This window comes from Mandrillus leucophaeus, unplaced genomic scaffold (assembly GCF_000951045.1).
Source record: "Mandrillus leucophaeus isolate KB7577 unplaced genomic scaffold, Mleu.le_1.0 Scaffold116, whole genome shotgun sequence".
Lineage (NCBI taxonomy): Eukaryota > Metazoa > Chordata > Mammalia > Primates > Cercopithecidae > Mandrillus > Mandrillus leucophaeus.
Genome location: NW_012099876.1, coordinates 3,464,805 through 3,489,954, shown reverse-complemented (window position 1 = coordinate 3,489,954; position 25,150 = coordinate 3,464,805). Strand labels below are relative to the sequence as shown.

Genomic DNA, 25,150 nt, shown 5'->3' with positions numbered 1-25,150 from the left:
AACCAGTCTCTGATTTATACTGTTTCCAATTTGTCACTTTTATTATTTTGCAGTGAGTGTTGTTACACATAAGTCTTTGGCTTCATATCTGATAATTTCTTAGAGTCCTAGAAATAGGATGAACAGATCAAATGACATGTAAATGTTTTTAGAGAAATGATATACAATGTTAATTTCCAGAAAGTTTGTACCAATCTAGACCTTCACTAATAGTACTGTTTCACCTTCACTAGCATCGTTGATACTGTCATGTTATCTCTGTTCATCTGCTAGACGTGAATAAACCTTACTGTTTTCATTAGCACTTTTATTACTAGTGTAGCTGAATTTAATTTTATGTGGTTATAGGCCATTTTTCTTTCTTCACTAAATCATATGTTCTGTATACAGTTTTCAATTAGGGTGCTAGCATTTGTTTTCTCGATGTGTAAGAGCTATTGATATGTTAAGGAATTAACCCTTCTCTGTATATTTGTTGTACTTTAACATTTACCTTCCACTTTCTCATTTACCTTTTAAACTTATCACTTAAGAGCTCTCAAATAGGTGGGGAAACATGAGTAATTATGTTAGAAAACACATAAAGTATTTTGGAGCAATATTCTTTTAGTAATTTTATGAGAGCACTGAGGGGAAAGATAAGTTTTTGTGGATGACAGATCTAAGTCCTAAAGATATCAAGTCAGGATATCAGTGTTAGATGTCAGTCTCCAGGAAAGCATGTACAATCCACATCTTCTAACTCCCAGAACAATCTATGGCTGCTTGACCTCTTCGTCTTTCTGTTGTAAGCACTCCCATTCTCTGAGAAGTAAGAAGGTGTTTGGTCCATAAACAGGTACTGTACAAATGCACTCAGCTGCAATTTTGAACTCTGTTTTTCATGGAGGCTCATGTGAAACCCCCAGTGGCCTCCACACATCTCCAGCTCCCACAGGTGCTTATTTCTTACACATGCTCCAAATCTCACAGAGAGTTCCAGGTGACTGGGCTTCAGCATCTTCCCAGTCCACCATTCCTGATTTCTGGAATTTATTTTCCAAACCATAATGCCAGAACACACAGAGCAATATGATGTAGATAAACAATTCTGTAATTTATTATTTAACACTAACTCTGAAAACTCGAGTGGAAACAGCCACAGGGCAGCAATTTCTGGAAGCTCTCTCCAGCAAGCAGGCTCCTTAGCCCTTTTAATGTCTATGCCATATTTATTTTTATCTTCAACATATATTCTTTGAATTCAGCCCAAATATCTCTCAGGTTCAACCCATATCTTCTTCTAAGGAGAAATTAAGTTGGTCTTGTGTGGCTTCAGTTCTAATAGATAGTTTACTTCATTCACTTGTGGGACTCGTTCCCTCAATTACTACAAGTTGGTGACCCTTTGCTAGGATAAGCAGCAGAGGACTGTGAACAGTGCATTCTAAAGGAGATCCTTAGGGATATCTGATCATATCCCCACAGACTGTCAACCAAACTCCCTCTTGTGAATGCAAATCTTGCTTTAGTTCTACTTGTTTTCATTTCTCTCTCTGTGTCTCTCCAATGTCAGGGTGACCTGCCATTTTCTCTCAAATTTGCTACCTTGATTCCTTTTATTTCTACTAGTTACCCTTGATGCTTTTTGTCTATAATAGATTTCTGAATAAACTTCCCCACAGTCAGTACCTCTCAATCAGTTTACTTACAGTTGTAGGTGTGGCCACAAGAGAACAAAAAGCAACTTCATCTTCACAAGTCAAAAGTATCTTTCCCATTCCCCCAGGTCGTGATCATGCGGGATTACCACCATGACAATGTGGTTGACATGTACAACAGCTACCTTGTTGGCGATGAGCTCTGGGTGGTCATGGAGTTTCTAGAAGGTGGTGCCTTGACAGACATTGTGACTCACACCAGGTAAGCTTCTTTATTATCCAAATAATTCGAGGTGCTTCTTACTCTTCTCCAGGATAAAGCCTCAGTGACTACGAACTCTTCATAAATTGTGGGCACTTTGGAGTCAGGGAATATGACTACCCTTTCCCCCACATTCCCTGGAGGGCCCATTATGCTATCAGGCATGTATAGTTCATTCATTCGGTTAACGTTCTCCCTGCCTTCAGAAGGGCATTAATACCCATTGATTTAAAATAAGCAACCTGCTAAGAATGAAGCTTCAGTGACAAATAATAGAATTTCCTGTCACTATATAGATTTAAAAGCGGAATTTCATTCTCCTGAGTTACCCTACCATTGCTGTGTGCTAAGACCACCAAGGATGCCAGGGGAAGGAAGGGACAGGGAGAGGATCACTTGAAGTTTTGTATCAAAATAATGAATCGACGTGGCACACAGAAATTCTTCAATTGTGTTTTAAAATATTCTTGCAAGTAACAATGGCTAATTACCAGCCTATTGCTTCAGCACCTCCCTGATGTGTTTATTGAGTATTTCATTAAGTATTTATTGAGCACATTTTATGTGTGCTCAATAAGTATTTATTGAGTATTTATTGAGCACATTTTATGTGTCAGGCTCTTTTGTAAGTGCTAGAGATGCAGAAGATACAAATGTATATGCCTCAGATATATCCCCTCAGGGACATCACTGATGAGAAAAACATTGTAATACCTATATTGATGTATTTTGATGTATATTGATCTATATTGATGTATATTGACCTATATTGCTATATATTGATGAAAAATACATATATATATATGTGTGTGTATATATATACATATATGTGTGTGTGTGTGTGTATATATATCTCTCTTCCTAATTCTGCACAGGTATTACAATGTATTTCTCATATATATGTGTATATATATGTGTGTGTGTGTATATTTTTATATATATATATATAGCATAGAAGGATACCTAAATGTCTCTATCAGAAAGAGTCAAGAAATATTTCTATTTAATATAAGGTGACATCTGAGATGGATTTTGAGAGATGAATAGCAGTTTACTAAGAAGGCAAGTAGGAGGAAAAGGGCACTGAAGACAGAGGAAAGAATATGTGCTAGGACAGTGCCTCTTCAATTTCGATGTCCACATAAATCACTGTGGATCTTATCAAAATGCATATCCTGACTCAATAGAGAGGGGTGTAAGACTCAGCATTTATGGCAAACTTCCAGGCAATGGCAATGCTGCTGGTTCATGGACCATACTTGGAGAAGCAAGGTTCTGTGGAATAGACATACAAAATAGCATGTTACATTTGGGAAACTTTAACTTTGGTTTTGATGGTAAATAAAATGCCGAAAAGTTAAGAAAGGGTTGTCATGAGGAAGAGGTATTGAGTGTTAGCTGCTGTTATTGAAATGGTGCCTGAATCAAAAGTGGATCCAGGTATCTAATAGGTGGAAAGCAAGATAACAAAGTACTGGGAAACTCTGTGAGGGATAGAACATGCTGCTTTTTCTCCACTAAAACGAGAGGTTTCGTGACTCTACAGTTCTCAGTCTGGAGTAGGCCATCTCAAAATGAAGTGTTGTGAGTGAAGACATTGAACGTTTATCACCAACAATTCAGCTGGCAGACTCTTGTTGGTGTAGCAATAAGACATGCCCAACAAAAAAACATGTAAGATCATCTTAATTGGTAGAAACAAATATACTGGAAAGATCTAAGCCTAAGGCAAATATGATATACATTTTTTGCTTTTCGCATATAAAGCAAAAAATAAAAATATGTTCAGGGAAGAAGCTTATTTCTTGCCTTCTGGAGCTTCATGTAGCCACTCAGGTCTCCAGCTCTACCTTTGTCAAGGTTCCTTTCCATTCTTATTTTGTATCGGTGGAAACCACTCAAGAGAGTGTGTCCCTAAAATCCACTGTCTTTTCTAATTTTCTCACCCAGGATTGTCAACTAATTTCCCTTTCAAAGACCCACTAACTCCAGAGATAAAACATTAATTGTGTGTCAAGGAACACCATGAATATTTGGTATTCGAAATCTTTTTTTTTTTTTTTTTTCTTTGAGACAAGTCTTGCTGTATCCTCCAGGCTGGAGTGCTGTGGCCGGATCTCAGCTCACTGCAAGCTCCGCCTCCCGGGTTCACGCCATTCTCCTGCCTCAGCCTCCCGAGCAGCTGGGACTACAGGCGCCCAACACCACGCCCGGCTAATTTTTTTGTATTTTTAGTAGAGACGGGGTTTCACCGTGTTAGCCAGGATGGTCTCGATTTCCTGACCTCGTGATCCACCCGCCTCGGCCTTCCAAAGTGCTGGGATTACAGGCATAAACCTCTGCGCCCGGCAGGTATTTGAAATCTTAAACTGATAATTCAGAGTTTCTTACAGTAGATGCTGAATAACTGCTTTAATGAATGATTTATTGATCGGCTGATAAAACATGTAACCCCTTGCAACTCCAAGTGCTGTCTGAGGACCTGGAAGCTTGTTAGAAAAGCAGAATCTCAGGTCCTACCCCAGACCAACCAAATGAGAATCCATGCTCTAGCCAGATGCTCAGGTGTTTCTTATACATACTGAAGTGTTAGCACTAACCTAACATCTTGTTAAGTAAGGTCCTTCTAACTTCCAGGAAACAAAGAGTTCCAGAAGGGAAACGAAAGTGCCAAGCACCATCCAGCTTTTTATATATTTTTCATGTAACCATCACATATTTCTATGAGGCAGATGCTGATGTACCTGTCTGGCAGGTGATGAAGCTACAACTCAAAGAGGAAAATTATTCTTGGCCAGGCATGGTGGCTTATGCCTGAAATCTCAATACTTCAGGAGACCAAGGCAGGAGGATCACTTGAGGGCAGGGGTTCGAGACCAGCCTGGGCAACTTAGAGACCTTGTCTCTATAAAAAAATTTTAAAAATTAGCCGGGTGTGGTGGCATGTCCCTGTAGCCCTAGCTACTCAAGAGGCTAAGACAGGAGGATCACTTGACCCAGAAGTTCAAGGCTGCAGTGAGCTATGATTGCGCCATTACACTCCTGCCTGGACAACAGAGAAAGGCTCTATCTCAAAATTTTTAAAGGTATCCTTCTCAAGACCACACATTTAATAACTGATACAGCCAGGATTTGAATTTGAAGTTACTCTAGAACTGAAGCATTTTTATTCCATGCCAAACTTTTTTTCTATACAAAAGAAGTAGAAGTAGAAATACACCAGCCATTCTCCAGTTGGCAGTGTTAATTTCAAAGGCATTGGATTAGGAAGTGTTTGTCACATGTTCCAGTCAAATGGGATATTTCTGTTAGTGACTAGGGGTTAGATTCAAGTAATTTTTGGTATAGTCGACCTGTAGACAATCTTTATACCTGCTTCAGGTAACTCAAATTTCATGGAATTCAAGAGAAAATAATTTTATTAAAGATGGTGGTTCTTGGTTCTGAATTAATTTGAAGGTATATGTGAGCTTGTCCCTGCTGCAGATACTCTAAACCTCTGAGGAATGTGTTTTTCCACATGTGAAAATGGTCATGTGAAAACCACTCAGGATAATGACCAACATACCACAGAACACAGAAGTTGTCAGTTTCCTCTGTTTCAGGCAAGAACATTTCTTCTTATCTGCCTTCATATGAGACTGGTGCTATGGAACCCCCCCTCTTTTTTTTTTTTTTTTGAAACAGAGCCTCATTCTATTGCCCATGCTGGAATGCAGTGGTGCACTCTCGGCTCACTGCAACCTCCGCCTCCCAGGTTCAAGCAATTCTCATGTTTCAACCTCCCAAGTAGCTGGGATTACAAGCACGGGCCACCATGCCCAGCTAATTTTTTGTATATTTGGTAGAGACAGGGTTTCGTCATGTTGGCCAGGCTGGTCTTGAACTCCTGACCTCAGGCAATCCTCCCACCTCAGCCTCCCCAAGTGCTAGGATTGCAGGCATGAGCCACTGCACCTGGCCAAATCCTTCTTGAAGGGAAAGATGTGTTTCTTCATACTCATCAACTTTATACCTTTGATATTCTCCTAATTGGCTACCTCTTTATACCTTACTTTTGAATCCCATCAGGATTTTCTAGCATCAACTAGACTGAAATGAAAATTCAAAGCCATTCATTTCCTTATTCTGCTGACCTTAGATTTACCTGGGGTTACTGGAGTTTTACAAGGTTGTCCTTAAATTTGGGCTCCGGTCATTTATATCCTCTGTCTCTCCTGGCAGCCTCCTCTGTTTGTATGATAGTTTGCTTTAGGACCTCTTTTACTTTTATTATTTAACATGGAATAGGGAGGAGGTTTTGCACATAGTTAGGCAGCTGCCTAAATGAGTCATTTTGAGGGCACTGAACAACCTGTGCCATCCAAATAATTCTCACCTAGATTCCTCAGTGGCTGAACTATTTCAGCCATTAGGAAAATCCATTCATTCGAGTGGTGAGGGCAGTGTGGGAAAATGGGAAAGTGGGAAAGCGTGGGTTCTGGACTAAAACAGAGGTGGGGTTTGAATCATGACCTGGCCATTTCTTAGCTGTGCAACCTTGGGCGGTTACCTGACCTCCCCCTCCCCCTCTAAAACTGTGGAGAAGGAAAAACTTTCTCCACAGGAGTGCAGTGATGAGATATAGGAGGCCATAACCAATACTTCACTTCCTTTCTCATTCCCATGGTCCATTTATTAAAATACTATCCATTCACACTTAGTTATTAGTAACTTCCTAGGTCCAATTTCCTTTTGAGAGAAGGGACCTGAAGTGACAAAAACCTCTAGCTCCTTGGGGGAAGAAGAGAGAGGGTGAATAGGAAGTAGGGTAGGTCCCAGAGGGAGGATTAGAGATGCAAAGACCACTTTGCCTGAGCTCAGCCTTGAAAACTGTAGCTCTCCCCATTTCTAAGATGAAGAAAATGAGGCCCAAGGAAGTTAAAGGATTTGCTTATGATCATTTAACGGCCACGCCTGAAATCTTCATCCACCTATTCAATGTGTTGTCTCTGTGGGACCTGGAGGCTTGTTCATGCCTATGGAATTATCTGTTAAGAGTTCATGGGGACTGGCACAGTGGCTCCTGTCCTAGCACTTTGGGAGGCTGAGGCAGGCAGATCACCTGAGGTCAGGAGTAGTTCAAGACCAGGCTGGCCAACATGATGAAACCGCATCTCTAAAAATACAAAACCCCATCTACTAAAAATACAAAAATTAGCCGGGCATGATGGTGGGCACCTGTAATCCCAGCTACTTGGGAGACTGAGGCAGGAGAATCTCTTGGACCCGGGAGGCAGAGGTTGCAGTGAGCTGAGATTGTGCCACTGCACTCTAGCCTGGGCGACAGAGCAAGACACCATCTCAAAAAAAAAAAAAAAAAAAAAAAAAAAAAAAAAAAAAAAAAAAAAAGAAAGTCAAAAAGGAAGACTGCACTCCAGCCTGGGTGACAGAGCGAGACTCCATCTCAAAGAATAAACAAATAAATAAATAAATAAATAGAGTTCCTGGAAGTGCATTTGCATGAATAACCAAAAAGCTGACAAATAGTGATTTCTTTCCTTTCACTTATATTTGGTCCCTGTCATATTCTCGGTGCCAAGCGCCTTTGTTCTGGGAGTCAGATCCCAAAGACTTCCTTCCCTTGTCTGCAGATTTTTTCAGATATGGGCTGGAGCACGTGCACTGTTTCATTAAAGCACAAGGGAGCTGCCTCTCTTGAGCATTTCAAAGATGTTCTTAAACCTGTCTTGTTCCTTCAATGTTATTTCCTTTCCAGAATGAATGAAGAACAGATAGCTACTGTCTGTCTGTCAGTTCTGAGAGCTCTCTCCTACCTTCATAACCAAGGAGTGATTCACAGGGACATAAAAAGTGACTCCATCCTCCTGACAAGTGATGGCCGGGTAAGATGTTCATGTTTGGGCCCTTCATAGTTTTTCTTGTCACTCTATCTGTCTTGGGCATAATTTTTTAGAAACACTTTTTTGTAACTCTAATTTTTCTGAGTCACAAGTCACCCACTTCTCTTCCCAGAAGGCTTACAAAAAAGAAATTACCATCCCTTCCTCTGTGTCACCTTGTTAGTCAGAATTGCCTGACTTTGATGGATAATTTGACTCCTTAACAATGAGTATAGGAAGTAATGGAAACTATGGCTATTTCTTTTCCTTTCTGCCACATCCATTTTTGTTGGAGGAGAAGAGCTGACTCTTCTAGGGGTGCATCCAGCCTATTCACATGAATACATGTGTCCACAGTACCTTCCAGAGCCCCTGCAGGTAACAGATGATCAACTCCACTTGGGTAATTTGAGGATGGTGTAATAAAGGACAGTTTACAGAAACATAGGCAGGTATAGAAAAATCATAAGGAATAGTGTATGAGAATTAGTTCAGTACTTTAGAATGGAACATTACTCCTACTACCCCATGCCTGAAGCGGTGAGGTGAGGTCCTGACTACTAGAATCTGGAAATGGAGATTGCTGTAGATTTCGGGGCTGCCTGATGGGAGCTCTGATCTTTGGTAGAAGCCAAACCAAGATGAACCTGCAGGATGAGAGCTGAGAGAATAAATCCTCCAACCTCACTCTTCCTCCTTCTAGTTTCCTACTGATGCTCCCTATTGACTGAAATCAGCTAGGAGCCAAAATGCTGTCAATATAGGTTAGTTTCCTAACACTTAGAGGACGGAGGAAAATGGATCCAGAAGGACAAACAGTGGATGTTTATCACACTGGCATACCTCAAGGCCCAGATTTCTGTATTTCATATCAACGCAACCTGCGCAAGGGATTCTGCTGAAACTCATCAGCCACCCCCGGGCAGAGAGCATGGAATATAACAGCCAAGGAAATAACCAGTTTACATTCCAAGGAAGGCTTAGTTAAATGGAAGAGTTTCAAAGCATAGCTCTAAACCATTAGGCTCTTTTGAGTCCCCTGAAACTCCCACCGGAGGCAGTGGCCTTGGCATGAATGGAGCCAACCATTCCTTTGATGTTCCTCTCTTTTACACCCAACAACCCCTGCCATATGGAAAATGTTTATGTCATATCAGAAATTGCCCAGGAATGATCAGAGGGCAGCCAGAAGAAACTAACCAAGCACTTTGGCTTTTCTTTCTTGTTGTTTTAAAAAGATTGTAAATATTATTGTAGAAAATTTAGTAAACTCAAAAAAGTATAGAGGATAAAACAACGATCACTCCTAATCCCATTACCTATTTTTCCCATATTTCCATGTACCTGTATATACAATTTACAAACTTGGGATTGTATTTAATGGGGAGTTTTAAGACTTGCTTTTCACATTGCTCTAACCATTGCACTGCTTCTCTTAAGAAAGAAGGGTACAGTAGCATGTATCAGTCAGGTTTTGCTACATTCACTCAAAGTGACTTAAAACAATCACCATTTATTTGCTCACAAATCTGTAAGCCACCGTTTGGGCTGACTCTACTGGGATGACTCGTCCCTGCACCAGCTCATCTCTGCATCATGTGACATCAGCTGAGCTCTCTCTTACATTGTGATCAGCCTATGCTGATGGCCTTACTCATTTGCTTGGCAGTCAGCTGGCTCTCAGCAGGGACAGTGGAGGTAACAGGGCCAAGTATCACTCATCTCCCAGAGTCACCTGGACTTATTCACATGGTACCTGTGGCAAAGTTCCCAAGGGCACCAAAAAAGGCAAACCCTGATGTGTAGGCCCTTTTAAATCTTCTGCTTATATTATATTTACTGAATATCCAAGACCAGACTCAAGGGGTGGGGATATAGACTCTCCCTCTTGATAGGAGAAGATGCAAAGTCACGTTGCACAGGGATGTGGATACAGGGAGAAGACTGTATGCATTTTTTCTCAGTCTCACATATAAGTGGGGCAGCTATGAGAAAAGATCAAGAATCCTCCCTGTCCAGACTCAGGAAAGCTCCTATGCAAGGCTCCACGGTGTCAGAATGCAATTTGCAAAGCATTAAAATGGTCTACCAGAGCAATTTCAAGCCAGACTTTCTTTCCTTGTTTCTAGAAATTTATGTTATAGGCTTCCTTGCTGTAAGAACATATCCAGTATCAAAATTCAGTATCAAAATGAGAGTAAGATAAGAAGTCATTGTTTAATCAACTTACTTAAAGATCTCCCCTCCCGTCAATGTACAAGATTCTTAAATCATTCAGTTGTCATTCTCAAGAGCAGAACCTTTGTCTCGAACACCTCCTGCACCTTTGTCTCGAACACCTCCAGCAAAGAGCTCACATAAATAGACACATTGTAGGTGCTTTTAGTCCTTATTGGTTTGTTCCCTCATTCATTTACTGAATATTTGCTGAATGTCTACTACGTGTAACAGACAGTTCTAAATCTTAGGGATGAACAAAGCAAAATCACTTCCTCTAGTAAGCTTATCTGTGGGCTGGGAATGTGATAATAAACAAATAGATAAATAAACAAACAAAATCCCCACCAAACAAGGGTTGATAAGTACTAAGTGTCCTAGGATTAATTTAGGCATAGTAAGGAGAATGGGGAGTGATGGGAGGGGTGGAGCTCTATTATGGAGGCTGATCAGAAGATCCCTCTGATGTGATGGCATTACAGCAGACACATGGGGGACTGGACCCTGTGGCTGCCAGAAACAGGAGCATTCCAGACAGAGGGAGCAACAGCATGTTGAGTGGATCTTGTGCCTCTTGGCCATTTTGTCCAGAGTTTACCCATTCATGTTCAGAACAGTACATCATATTGAGTCCAGTGGTTTCTCCAGTGTCTGTAGGAAAAGGAAACTTTTCTTTTAAAAGAGAGCAGAAATGGAGTGTAGCTACTCCAAGAAAAGGCTGAGAGTACGTTTTTATACTAGTCTATTAGTGTACAACATTATATAGTAGAGAAGACTTTTTCAATTATCTATCGCTATTATAACGAAGCATCTCAACATTTAAAGTCTTAAGTCAACAGTCACTTTAGCATTGTGTCTTACAGATCCAAGAGTTGGCTAAGCTCAGGAAAACAGTGCTGCTCTGATTTGTGGTTAGATAATGCCTGGGGCCAGAGTCATCTGGAAGTTATCCTCACTCACATGTCAGATAGTCATTCCAGGCAGGCCAGTGGGAGCTGTTACCAGAACACTTACAACGTGGCCTCCCCATGTGGCTTGAGCTTCCTCATGGCATGGCAGCTGGGTTCCAAGAGTGTGTCCCACGATAACGAAGTGGAAGTGCATGGCATTTTTATAACCTAGCCTCAGAATCATATGACATCACTTTCACCATGGTCACAAGCCCTTCCAGATTCAGCGAGGAGGAGTGTAGAATCCTCCTCAGTGTGAGAAAAATTAAGTCATATTGTAAGAAGAGCTCATGGGATGGGCAAAATTATTGTTGGCATTTTTGGAAAATACTGTCTGCCACACAAGATTTATTGGGTTCTCTTCCTGTTTGGAGATGTTCAACATCATTAGCCTTTGAGAAATGCAAATTAAAACTACAATGAGCTATCACTGCACACATATAAGAATGACAAAATGAAAAATAGTGATAACAACACTCATTCATTCACTGCTCATAGGAATTTAAAATGGCATAGTCACTCAGGAAAATACTTTGGCATTTCTTTTTCAAAATTAAAAATGAACTTACCATGCGACCAGCACTTGTACTCTTAGGCATTTATCCAGAGAAATGGAAAGTTATTTTCCCACAGAAACATGTACACAAATGTTTATAACAGTTTTCTTCATAATAGCTCCAAAGTGGAAACTACCTAAATGTCCTTCAAAGGGCAAATGGTTAAACAAACAGTATTAATATATCATGGAATACCACTCAACAATAAAAACAAACAATTGATACACACTAGAACTTGGATGAACCTCAGGGAAATTACACTGAGTGAGAAAACACCAACCTCAAAAGGAAACACACTATAAGATTCCATATATATATATGTGTGTGTGTGTATGTGTGTGTGTGTGTGTGTGTATTCATGAAATAACATAATTATAGAAATACACAGCAGATGAGTGGTTGGCAGGGATTCAGGGTTGTGGGAATGTGTCTATAAAGAATAGCACCAGGGAGTCCTGTGCTGATGGTACAGTTGGGTATATTGATTTTGGTGGTGGTTATAGTAGGTTGATGCAAAAGCAATTGTCATTACTTTAAATAGCAAAAAACCACAATGACTGTTGCACTGTTCTACACAGTCTCCCAGACTTTCTCAGCAAGATCAAGTTCTAGTTGCCCACCATAGTAACTCTTCAGGTAACTAGCCTCCTCTTGGTTAGTTGACTAGTTGGCAACACGTGATAAAATTTCCGAGTATACTTATATACACTACACACGCAATGAGTTCATTTGTAACTGATGAAATTTGAATAAGTTCTATAAATTGTACCTAATCAATTTATTGGTGTTGATATTTTACTGTAGCCATATAAGATGCTAATGCTAGGGACAGATGGGTGCACATTGCCACTTCCTGTGGATTTATCATTATTTAAAAATTTAAAAATTTGGCTGGGCGTGGTGGCTCACATCTGTAATCCCAGCACTTTGGGAGGCTAAGACAAGAGGATTGCTTGAGCCCAGGAGTTCAAGACCAACCTGGGAAACATATTGAAGTCCCATCTCATCTCTACAAGAAAACTAAAAAATTAGCTGGATGTGGTGGCACTTATCTGTAGTCCTAGCTACTTTGGAGGCTGAGGCAGGAGGATTGCTTGGGCCCTAGAGTTTGAGGCTGCAGTGAGCCAAGATCATTCCACTGCACTCCAGCCTGAGTGACAAAGTGAACCCTGTCTCCAAAAAAAATTAAAAATTTTTAAAAAATTTTAAAAGTTAGGAAAAATGACTGAGATTTGCTTGGGTTTAAAAGAATGAATACTTTCTGTCCTCTCAAAAGACTAGACAAATTATCTTCTATCAAGTAAAAGTAAATCATTCAATTATTATCTATGACATAAATAATATCTAACAAGTCACTAATTTGTGTTAAGAAGGGAGAATGTGGTGTTTGGGATTTGAAAGAGGAAAATAAATATATTTCATAGAGTGGCTTAGGAATTAATAATGTAATTTGTGTAAAACCTTCAGAAGTATACCAGGTACAAGGTAGATACTAAGTCAGAAGGCATTTCTTCTGCTCTTGTAATTAAGTGTTGTGTAGAATCATCATAACCTTTCCTTGGCCTAGGGCCAACATTTGATAAATGAATTACTTAGGGGCCAGTAAGCAGTGAGTGACTGACTTTTGACAAATTCATTGGCCGGAATTCAAACCCATGACCTACTAAGTCCAATAAGTTTATGGAAAAGAGACACACACAAGTGGTCTTTATGATCTCTTTTTCTTTTTACTGTAAATTGATTGCCACAAATCAAAACTTGGAAGATGTCATATAAAATTTCAGATTCCTGTCTTCCTTGAAAAATCAAAGGGTCTGGCAACACTGTGCCTGGATTCACACATGGTGATAAGGGAAGTGGTATAAGAACGGTGAGTTGTACCATAGCAAATGACGTTGGTGCCCCACCCAGATCTTCCTGGAACTTCCTATTTCAGCGATCATTAGCTTCACCTCCAAATACCACCATCTGCATCTTTATGCCTGAAGACATTTTCTGGCCACTGTTATCTGCTTTTTCCATAAAGTTCTCAAACTTTACTGAGCATCAGAACCTGCTGGAAAGCTTGGCAAGAAACAGATTCCTGGGCCCCACCCCCAGAGATTCTGGTTCACTCAGGCTACATGGTACCCAGGAAGCTGCATTCTAACAGGCTCTCAGGTGAGGCTGATGCTACACACGTTGTACATTGAGTGTCATTGCCTTATAAGGAAGCACTCAGAAACCAGGCACACAAGCAGCCCTCTTTTGCATTAGCCAAGACCCTAGAGCAGGCACAGAATTCTTTAGAGTGCATGCAATTTACAGAGCAAGGGTTTTTACATTCCATCTTTAAACCTGTAGCTGCCCTGTGGATAGACTCTCTTTTGCCCACCCTCACTACCCCCAACCCTCCACCATTCTTTTTTGTGGACCCTGACTCCTGGCCAGGACACATGAGAGATGGATAGGATCTCACATTTAAATAACAGCTTTGTCTGAGCTCTTAACTAAAGTTCCTTGTGTAACAAGCTACATTTTCTCATTTTAGGGGGCGGACAACATACTAGCAGTAGTTCCTTAGCCTAACTGCATTAGTGAGACGAAGGTGGTTTCCTAAGCAGCCCAGTTACACAATTCTACCCAAAGTAAGGCTCAGCTTAGCATCTATGTGATTTGCTTTTAAGATCTGCCCACAGTGCTTTATTATACTCATTACTTGAGTTCTCATTATCTACTTGCAGATTTATTTGGACAAATGTTGTGTGCAATTATGTTCTTTTAGAAAATTGTCCCTTTTATGTACTTGGATGAGTAAAGAATCATACAAAAGCACTTATACTCCTACAGCAGAAGAACAGGCCTCACTTTCAAGTGTCGAGTTTCAATTGCTCATCTCACATTTTGTCAGGGAGATGGTTATTAGGATGCCAGATTTTGAGGGGTTTGGATATTTTTCAAGTCAGCAAAGAGAAACCCACACTAGAGATGCTGAAATTTAAAACTGCCAATAGCAAAATGCTGATACATTCACCTCCTTAACCATGCAGGTTTCTTAAATTTATAGGCAAACAAAATTGATTGGAACGTTTGTTCCTCCTCTACTCTCTGTGTATTGGGGTTGCAAATTTACTCACACCCTAGTTTTGGAAATACACACACACACACACACACACACACACACACACACACACACACACCCCACAATTATAGTTTCTATATTTCCTAAAACTAACCCAGACTTCTTTACAGAGTCCTACTGGCTAGATTCTTTTTAAAAACATCTATTTTAATTCAATGTGTTAAATTTAGTTGGCTTGAATAATTTGAACGTTGTCTATCAAAGTTCAACTACATTATTGAGAAGTATAAATGATACCTTTATAAACTCAGCCTTTCAGATTTAACCACCACCTACTCCCTCCTCTCCTCTCCACCACCACTTATTCCCAAGATGGAACGCGGGTGAAGGAGAGACAAGCATGGCTCATGGAACCTCAGGGTGAAGGAGATAAGAAGCATCTTCTTGTCCTTTCCCCTCCCTGCCTTGCTGTCATTGGACTCTCCTGCTACCTGGACTGGTGACCAGGTAGCAGGATTGACTGGTCCTATCAGTGGCTGGGCTGTCCAGGGGCACGCCTCTGCTCTACTTCACAGTCACAACCTCTTCACTCATGGGTTGAAAGGTGCCCTGCAGGCTGCCTCCTTGTCCCGACCACAGGCTTGTTCCAGACCCTTCCCATTCCCTCACTGAGATTTAGAGGAACTTCTGAACCACTGCACATCCCACACAGGCCATGGAAGCCAGTAGCATTGCCGCAAGCTCATGTCCACCCACACTATTGTACCATGTCTCCATGGAGTACATTTTACATGCTGGTATAAAATGAAACAATATCTGAGACATGTGTCAATCAATTTAGAAGTTTATTTTGCCAAGGTTAAGGACATGTCCAGAAGAAAAACAAAAACAAAAACATGGATTCGTAGAAACTGTGGTCTGTGCCTTTCTCCAAAGATGAATTTGAAGGAAAGGGGAAACGTGGGCTGGAGGGGAAAGAGGGAGGGTATGGTCATCCACTTGTTGCAAGAGAAAAGGAGCAGGTGGGAGAACTGTCAATTATGTATTGATCTCATGCTCAGCAAATCGGCACTTTACAGAATATAATGTGAACATAGAGTCACTACCTGTGAAGGTATTTACATATGACCTGTAGCTGTCTACTTAGAAACAAAACAGAAGGCAGCTTCTCGCAGGACTCAACTTTTAGTTTAATTTTTCTTCTTGGCAGAGTGAACTGGGGTCCTGAGTTTTTAATTTTCCTTTCACACTGGGTGTGGCCAAGGCTGGTGTTCAGTCAGTTTTACTAGCATGTCTACACCCATTTTTAAAATATTGCAAGCTTTTCATGCTAATTGGTTGACAGTCACTGCTTTAAGTCCTTAGACTATCCCCCATCACTCCAGCCACTTCCCAAGACCCTCCTCACCTCATTAAAAATGGTAATCCTTCCCAGGGTAACTCTAGGACTTTGCTTGACTTTCTATCTAGGTTCCAATTGGCCTACATTAATCTGGTTATTGAATATTTTGAATATGACCTCTGAACCCATGCTTGTGGGGCTTCTCCTCTCCCTTATTTGTATGGGAATGTATGCAACACAGATATTTCCAAAGCCCACCACCAACTGCTTGGAGTGAAGAAAAGTGGTATATCATAAGGAGGTCAGGACCTCACATAGTCAACATCACTCCTCTTTCTCCCCTTCTGTAAATTATCGCAGACTACAAGGGGTGGACTGTAGGATGTTTACTTCTATGCATTATTGACTCCTCTTGTAATAGGGCACCAAGGATTATGGACCAGGTATCACGACTACGAGACCCTCTTTTTCATACACATGTGGAATTCTATGATCTGAGTCCTCTGGGATTGATTCTTATTAAGAAATTGTGAATATCACCTCTCTACTAAACCAGCTTTCTCCAGCATTTCTTTGGGCATAATGTAATCCCTTCCAATTCAAATCATACCACCATTGGTCCAAATCACTGGCCTTAAGACAATTAGTGAGAATATCATGAAGAAGGAAATAAAAAAAATCACATGAATAATTTCCAAAATGTTACTTTCATTTAATCTGTGTTCCAACTTTGATTCTAGCAAGAGCTATCTTCAGTATGCTTCAGACGTTTTCAGAAAGAGCTTCAGTGTGTCTTCTGTCACCCGGTGTACTATTATGTACGTGTGTCAATATAAAATAAATCTAGTAGCATGTGTTTTCTGAGTTTCTACTGTTTGTTTGCCCAGCTCTTAAGGAACACAGTAAGGCTCTGCAATCAGAAAGCAGAGTTGTTGTCCCCAAGGAATGTCATCTCTAGCTAGAGGCGGAAAATCAGCACCAGAAAACAGTTCAGGATTGAGTGCTTGCCAAATTCTCTGAATTTGGAAAGGAGAGAGATCAGCATGGGCTCCTGAGAAGAGTTCTGGAGAATATTAGATTTGATGAAGCCCTTGATGTATGCCTAAGAGTTGAATATGCAAGAAAAAAATCATCAACGAAAACTCAGAGTTGGGAATGGACCGTAAGGTGACCACTTCTTTCTGATTTGCACAGAACTTTCTGAGTTTTAGCACTGGAAATCCTACATTCTAGGAACAGCCCTGGTCCCTAAGAATGGTTTTAGTGTGTGCAGAAAGCCATGAGGAATGAGGTTGGCTATGTGAAAAGGCACCAGATTACAGAGGACTTTAAAAGCTGTTCAGGTGGACTGTAGTGTGTTTCGCTCAGCAGTAGGAAGACGGTGTGGTGAAAATGTTAAGGCTTTTGTCAGAATGCTAAAGAGATTAGACTCTGTGCAAACAAATGCCCCTTCATCCCCACCTGTCCGTGTGACCTCCTTCCTCTTCTGTTTCTTGGCTGAACTGTGATCTCCTATGACTCAAACTATAATGTGTACACCAATGGCCTGGGGATCTTGTTAAAGTGGAAACTGTGACTTCAGCAGGTTTGTGATGGGGCCTGAGGTTCTGCAAATCTAACAAGCTCCCAGGTGACATTGCAGCTGCTGCTATTGATGAAGATGATGCTTTAAATAGCAAGACCCTGGATCCTGTCCCATCGCTCCTATAGGGATGCTTTAAAAACCCTATCATCAGTTACCCTCACTCTCTCCTCTTTCTTCAACATCTACCACTCCAGTAACTCCCTTCTTTCAGCCTGTAACTTTGCTCTTCAGTACAGAGTGGTGATTAAATTCCTGAATCCTGGCTCTTCCCATTACTAGCTCTGTATCCTTGGCAAAGTGGCCTAAGCACTTCTGTGTTTTGGCGTACTTCTCTGGAAAATGGAGATAATAGTATTTCCTACCTTGTTAGTTTCTTGGGAGCAGTCAAATGAGATAATACATGTGAAGTGTTTATAGTGTTACCTGGCAGGTAGTAAGAGCTCAGTGAGTGTATTCGTTTCCCAGGACTGCTATAACAAATTGCTACCAATTGAGTGGCATTTTCTTCTCTCTGCATGAAATGTATTCTCAAGGTTCAAGAGTCCAGAGGTCCAAAATCAAGATGCAGGCAGTGTTGATTCCTTCTGGAGGCTCTGAGGAAGAAGCTTTATATACTTTTCTCCTGGTTTCTGGTGGTTGTGGCAATCCTCAGTGTTGCTTGGCTTGTAAACTCATCCCTCCAGTCTCTGCTTTACCTTCACATGGTCTTCTTATCTATGTGTCTGTGTGTCCTCTCCTATTTCTATATCAGTCATGGGATTTAGGGCCTGTCCCCAACCCAGTATGACTTCACCTTCACTAATTAGACCTGCAAAGACTCTTTTCCAAATAAGATCACATTCTGTGGTTTGGATGGATGTGAATTCTGGGAGACATTCAATCCACTCTAGAGAATAGTGATAATTATCATTGTCATCATTATCATAGTCACCACATTTGTAACTGCTGGATGTCTTCTATCTGTAAAATACATCTCATTTCTTGAAAAGCAGTCCAACTGAGATCTACATGACTACTCTCTGGATTCCACCCTGACTCAACCTGAAACTAGAGGCTACTAGGGATGCCCTCATTGCCGAGCACAACAGTGACTCTCAGTTCTTACCTGATTTCATCCCCCTGTTGTGTCCTAGCTGCTGCTATCCCCACCTTGGCTTTCCCAATTTATTCTCCATTGTTTCTGATTTCTTGATATCTTTCTCTTCAGTCTCCAGTAATGCTTCAATTTCAATCACCCCGGGTGCCCAGTATTTCGTATTTGACTGTCTTGTTTTCTCATGCTATGGCCCTTCAAGGGTTTGACTACCACTCATATCCCAAGGACCCTCACATCAGTGCCCTAGCAATGGTGTTGCCCAGATCTTGGTAGTACTGGGAGGTCAAAACTCATCGCATGATAAACCTAAAGTGTGTACATTTCACTCTATATAAATTTTTAAACTGTTAAAAAAAAAACACACATTGAACTCCAGTTAATGCTCAATTAGGAGTGAGGTGTACTGCTGTCAGCAATTCAGTTTGAAATGCATCAAAAATTAGATGATTAGATGGATGGATAGAGAGATAGGTGTATGATAAAGCCCACACAGCAAAACATTAATAATTATAGAATCTACTCATGCATATAGGGATGTTCACTCTGTAATTCTTTCAGCTTTGCTGTATGTTTGGAAATTACCATAATAACATGTGTGGCAGGGGGAATCTTGTCTTTGGTTCAGACCTCCCTGCTGAATCCTGATCTTTATAATATATTAATGCACTTGTTCTTCATTTGCAGAGGCCTCTTTCACTTCTTATGGTTAAAGCTCGTCAATTCATGCAACAATTTTGATTTTGAAAACCTATCATGGGCAAAGCACTATCGTGGGTCCCGAAGCTACAGAGATAGTTTTTTTTTTAAACTCTAACCAGGAAGATTTGGAGCGAGATAGAGAGAAGAGTCAAGGATGATTTTCGTGAATAGATGTTGGTGGATGTTGGTGTCATTCACTAGAACAGGATTGATGGAAAAGGGGTCAGGTTTTGGAGCAGAGAGAAGGATGCTGAGTTTGGAAGTACTTGTGGTCATCCATATAGAAATATACACTAGTTGGAAATACAGGTTTTGAATGCAGGAGAGAGGTCTGAACTAAGCATAGAAAGAAAAAGAGTATCCAGTAAGAGAATCTAAGAAGAGAAGATGTGAGAGAGGAAACCAGAACCCTAGGGAACCTCAATATTTAAGAGGTGGATGGCAGAGGTAGAGCCAGGGAAAAAAAAGGTTGAAAGAGGAAGTTTGGGGAGGTGTGAAGAGAATTAAGAGAGAATTCATACCTTGGAGACTGTACTATTGATTTAAAAAATTTTTTTAACTTCAAATGGTCATTCTGAACCATTGTTTTCTTTTGTGTTCTATTATCACCAACAACTCTAAGTGGCTCTTTGATATCTCTTTCATAAGGCTGTTTGAAGTTCAAACCAGGTCATCATGACTAGAAATTAAGGCTTCCAGAAATAAACTGAATGCTGGTCATCTAGAATTCATAAACCAGCAGGGTGCCTAACTGTGCAGTATGTTCTTAAGTGTACATGAGCTCTGGGAAAGAAATTTCCAAATCTTTTTTTCTCCTCGATGATATCTAAGGTAAATAACATGTATATACACTGAGCCCTTCGGATGACCACCTTAAACCCCTTACAACCAAGCGCTGACACCCGGTTTCTATGCCTATGTTTCCACTTCCATTGATGTTCACCTTGGTAGCTTCAACTGTCATGGACAAAGGGTCAAACCAAAAAGGGAAGGGGATCCAATACTAAAAGTGACATTTCCACATCCCGAGTAAACAAAGGCCTTGCAATATTTCAAGTATAGAAAAGAGATGGTTCTTTGATTTGCCTCATGGTACATAGAAATCTGAATGTGCTCAACTCAAAGGAACCTAAATTTTACCAGTTTGTTCAAAATTCACATTGAGAATAGCAATTTACGTATGTGAAAGCATCATCTGTTATATTACATTAAACTTGTGGGCTTGGGATGTAACAAATTTGTTGTTTCTGGTGTATTTAATTTGTAAAGTTTTTTGTTTTTGTTTCATCATTTTATAGAAGGAATGTAAGCAGCAGGAATTTAGACATTTGGAAGTTGATCCTGGTGGGCCCAGGAGAAGTTTCTCCGTTAAAATGGACCATGCCTTTCCAATAAAAGGGTCTGACAGTCCTTCCCCTTATATAACCAAGGCCTGTTGATGAGACTGTTTTGTTTGAAATTTGAAACTCTCTATGTTTGTATTTTCATGTCTAGCAGACATTGTTTTAAAATTGCTAGTTTGTTGCATTCCTTTCCTTTTCAGATCAAGTTATCTGATTTTGGTTTCTGTGCTCAAGTTTCCAAAGAGGTGCCGAAGAGGAAATCATTGGTTGGCACTCCCTACTGGATGGCCCCTGAGGTGATTTCTAGGCTACCTTATGGGACAGAGGTAAGGGGGTCACAGTCATAGTCAGAAGTGGCAGGACTGGGACAGGCACAGGGTTCTGAGATAGTTGGTGACCACAGGAGATGGGGGCAATGACTTTTGACTCCACATTGGATCCCCACTCACTGGAGGAGGCACAGATGTAGGCTATGGCAGGAGGGAGCCTGCCCACCCCTGGGGTAGACCACTGCAGTATTTATCCAAGGGCTCTTTATTGCAGTCCTACAGTGGACACTGTGGGGAAGTCACTGCAACTCTGATCCCACTCTCAGTAGCAGGTACACACAAAGCAAGGCAATGCAACTTGCAAAGTGACTGGAGACATGCAGATGAGCAGGCATGAGGATTCAGAGGAAGGAAAGAGGATCAAAGAAAGTACCACAAAACAGAGGTGATATTTAAATGAGCAACTGTTTTCAACACAATTTACATCTCACAGTGAAGGACCTACACAGTGTTTTCTTATAGGAAAAAAATAATATGTGACTCATAGTCAAAAACGTGGCACAATTTCTGTTCCCACTGGAATGAAAATAATCACTCATAATCTTTTAAGGGGTAGGGCCTGGAAGTGTAAAAATGCAGGGTCAGAGGGAGTAGAGGAAGGGCCTTCTTGGGAGGTAATAGCATGGGTGGACGCTCAGAGGCACATAAGGCTACATACAGGTGGAAGCCAAAGGGTATGCTTCGGCTAGCCATAGGGTTTCCACACTTTGTAGTGTGGATGGTGATTCTGGGAGAAGAGAAGCATGAGAAGACATGGCAATGAACTAAGGACATCAGCATAAGTTACGGCAGAATCTTTCTCTTTCTCTTGTTTGCTTGACGTTGGATGAGTCCTCAACTTGTTTTTCTCACTGTGGTCCTGAGAGATAAATTCTCAGTGAAGGTCACTGCAAGGGGTGATAATAGCAATACATTCATCAGATAAGAGGTATAAAGAGGCCCTAACGGGGAAGTGAGTGGAACTGAGAGTTTATAGCACAGTGATGGCTCCTCATTGTCCTGACTTCCCATTCTTTACTAATTGCTTGTCATCTCTTCCTTTTCTTTTCTCCAATCCCTGAAAATGCTTTTGTAAAGCGAGGTTTTGTGCATGCTGTTTTGAAATGATAATAAAAGGTAGGGGGAGGAAATCCCCAAGTAGGGGAGAAAAGAACTATTTTTAAATCTAATTAATAAAAGAATCAGAATATATTCTGCTTCCTGCAAGGTAGCCCTTTGCAGTTTGTTACAAATATGTCAAAACTTTCTTGTTTGTTTATGGTTTAAATACAACCTTCTTCTCCATTCTCATAGCATTAAACTGGAAGATTTTCTCATCTGCCCTAATAGACAGCTAACTACTAAAGTTTACAGAGTAAAAATTAAAGTGCTAAACTTTAGAATGTTAAGATATTCATTTATATCTGAAGGGTGGAACCCTCACTGAAGTTGTCCATAAAAGGCAAAGGTTGTTAGCAAAAACTCAGTTACCCAGCAGTTTAGCCTATAAATCTGTATTGTAAATGTTGAGAAGTTACAAATACCATATTCATTTGTGAATGAGTATGAATGTCTTGGGTTCTGTGGACGCACTTGACATTTCAGAATGTTCTCCTTGCCCGAGATAACCAGTGGGATGTGCCCAACAGGTGGACATCTGGTCCCTTGGGATCATGGTGATAGAAATGATCGATGGTGAGCCCCCCTACTTCAACGAGCCTCCCCTCCAGGCAATGCGGAGGATCCGGGACAGTTTACCTCCAAGAGTGAAGGACCTACACAAGGTGAGAAGCAGCAGCTATTGCTGAAGTGCAGAATGGTTTTTGGATTTTTCCGTCTCTCTCTGGTTTTTAAGACTGACTTACCACATCCAGCAGGGAGATCCTGGTTTATGGGCATGGGCTTTGGAACTAGTCACTTAGGTTTGAATCTCTGTTCTTCTATTCTTTTACTGGGCAAGTGACTCAGCCTTTCCTACCCCAGAGTTCTTCATCTATAAAATGGGTTACAATTGTCCTCTATCCCAAAGGTTTGGTTAGAAGAGTAAATCAGGTGCTCTATGCCATACTCATTCATTCAGCATCTATTACATGCAGGGGACATCTAATAGCTTGGGACGTTACCATGCATGACCCCAGATTTTCTGACTCTGGGGTCTAGACTCTGCATTCTAGTTGGGGAAACAGATAATAAACCACAAACAAACAAATAAAATAATTTCAGAGTGTGGTACATACTATGAAAGAAAAACATATTGTGATGTGATGGAGTGTGCAGGAGAAGGGATTGAAAGCTGGTTGTGTGAGTCTGTTTTTACACTACTATAAAGAAATACCCAAGACTGAGTAATTTACGAATAAAAGAGGTTTAATTGACTCGCAGTTCCACATGGCTGGAGGGGCCTCAGGATACTTGCAAGCATGGCAGAAGGCGAAGGGAAAGCAAGGCATGTCTTACATGGTGCAGGAGAGAGAGAGAGAGCACAGGGGAAATGCCAGACACTTATAAAACTATCAGCTCTCATGAGAATTCCCTCACTATCTTGAGAATAGCATAGGGGAAACTGCCCCCATGACCCAATTACCTTCTACCAAGTCCCTACCTTGATATGTGAGGATTACAATTTGAGATGAGATTTGGGTGGGGACACAGAGCCAAACCATATCACTGATTTAAGCTGAAGAGTGAAGGAAGCCATTTCTAGGGAGGGATCAACAAAGCTGGGACTTGAATAGGAAGAAGGTACAAGCCATGTAAAGATCTTGGAGAAAAAGGTCCCAGGCAGGGGGAGCATCAAGTGGAAAGGCCTTAAGCCAAGAAAGAAGGCCTATATTGCAGAGCAAAGTGAGCAAGGGGAAAAAGGTAGGCCTTGTTGGAGAGATGGGCAGGAGCTAGATTGTACAGGGCAATGAAGGTCATGGTTGATACAATACTTGTAAGAGACTGAGTGGAGTCTTTCCTGTTTTCCAAGGATTGCCAGTTAGGACGAGCTCAGAAAATAATGATGCTTCATCCAAGAATCACCACTGTAGGAGCTGCGAGATTTCCACTCAGAGGATCACTTCTGTAGGACTACTACTATAAACACTGGCCCCATACACACCTCTCCTCCTATCTATTTTATGACAGTAAAAGAGAGTGTGTGGCTGCCTTTTGGAGGAGAATTGTTTGCAATGGTAATATCTCCTCCTTCCTCACCCCTAAATCTTAGGGAAGAGCCCCAGTGGAATCACTCATATAGGTTATGTGGACCTACAAAAACATAAACAACAATAAAAAAAAGAGATTGAAATTTTTACTGGATTCGACTAAGTTTAAATAATGAAAAGCGGCTGGGCGTGGTGGCTCACGCCTGTAGTCCCAGCACTTTGGGAGGCCGAGGTGGGCGGATCATGAGGTCAGGAGATCGAGACCATCTGGCTCATTCGGTGAAACTTCGTCTCTACTAAAAATACAAAAAATTAGCCAGGCGTGGTGGCGGGTGCCTGTAGTCCCAGCTACTCAGGAGGCTGAGGTAGGAGAATGGTGTGAACCCGGGAGGTGGAACTTGCAGTGAACCAAGATTGCGCCACTGCACTCCAGCCTGGGCGACAGAGTGAGACTACACCTCAAAAAAAAAAAAAAAAATTGACTAAAAATATTTCATATGAAAATAGTCTCATACCCAATGAGATGAGTGCCAACGTTCTTTAAAACCATGTACAAGAATAACTTTAATCCTAATGGTTTCAAAAAACTGGAAACCAGCCCAAGGTTGTTTCCCAAATGGATAAGTAATGTGTGGTATAATTGGACAATGAATACTACACAGTAATGTAAAAGATATAACTTTGCCACACATCGGGGATGAATCTCACTGATACAACGCTGAGCGAAAGAAGCCAGACGGAGAAGAAATCAAATATGTGACTCCATTTTGGTAAAGTACAAAAGTAAGCAAAACTAAGTTATGCTATTAGAAATTAAAATAATGACTATATCTTGATAGGAGTGGAAAGTAAATAGGGGTAAATGTATGTAAAAAAATCCATTGAGCCATACGCTCAGTATTTGTGCAGGGGAACTTGAGCATGCTGGCACGTGCTTCTACTCCCAGCTACTCAGGAGGCTGAGGTGGGAGGATCACTTGAGCACAGGAGTTTGAGCCTGGGCAACATAGTGAGCCCTCATCTCTAAATATATACATAATGTAAGGTATACCTTTAAAA

General features: G+C 41.0%; 1 protein-coding gene across 3 annotated transcripts in view; it reads left to right on the top strand.

Moving 5' to 3' along the window:
* PAK7 (p21 protein (Cdc42/Rac)-activated kinase 7) overlaps positions 1 to 25,150 on the top strand; it is a 327,817-nt gene that overhangs the window by 299,623 nt on the left and 3,044 nt on the right. For all 3 annotated transcript variants that reach the window (XM_011998623.1, XM_011998635.1, XM_011998628.1), the window contains 4 exons: positions 1,769 to 1,902; positions 7,661 to 7,787; positions 20,835 to 20,960; positions 22,592 to 22,726. In XM_011998623.1, coding sequence (XP_011854013.1) covers positions 1,769 to 1,902; positions 7,661 to 7,787; positions 20,835 to 20,960; positions 22,592 to 22,726 — 522 coding nt within the window. The remainder of the gene's footprint in view (positions 1 to 1,768; positions 1,903 to 7,660; positions 7,788 to 20,834; positions 20,961 to 22,591; positions 22,727 to 25,150) is intronic.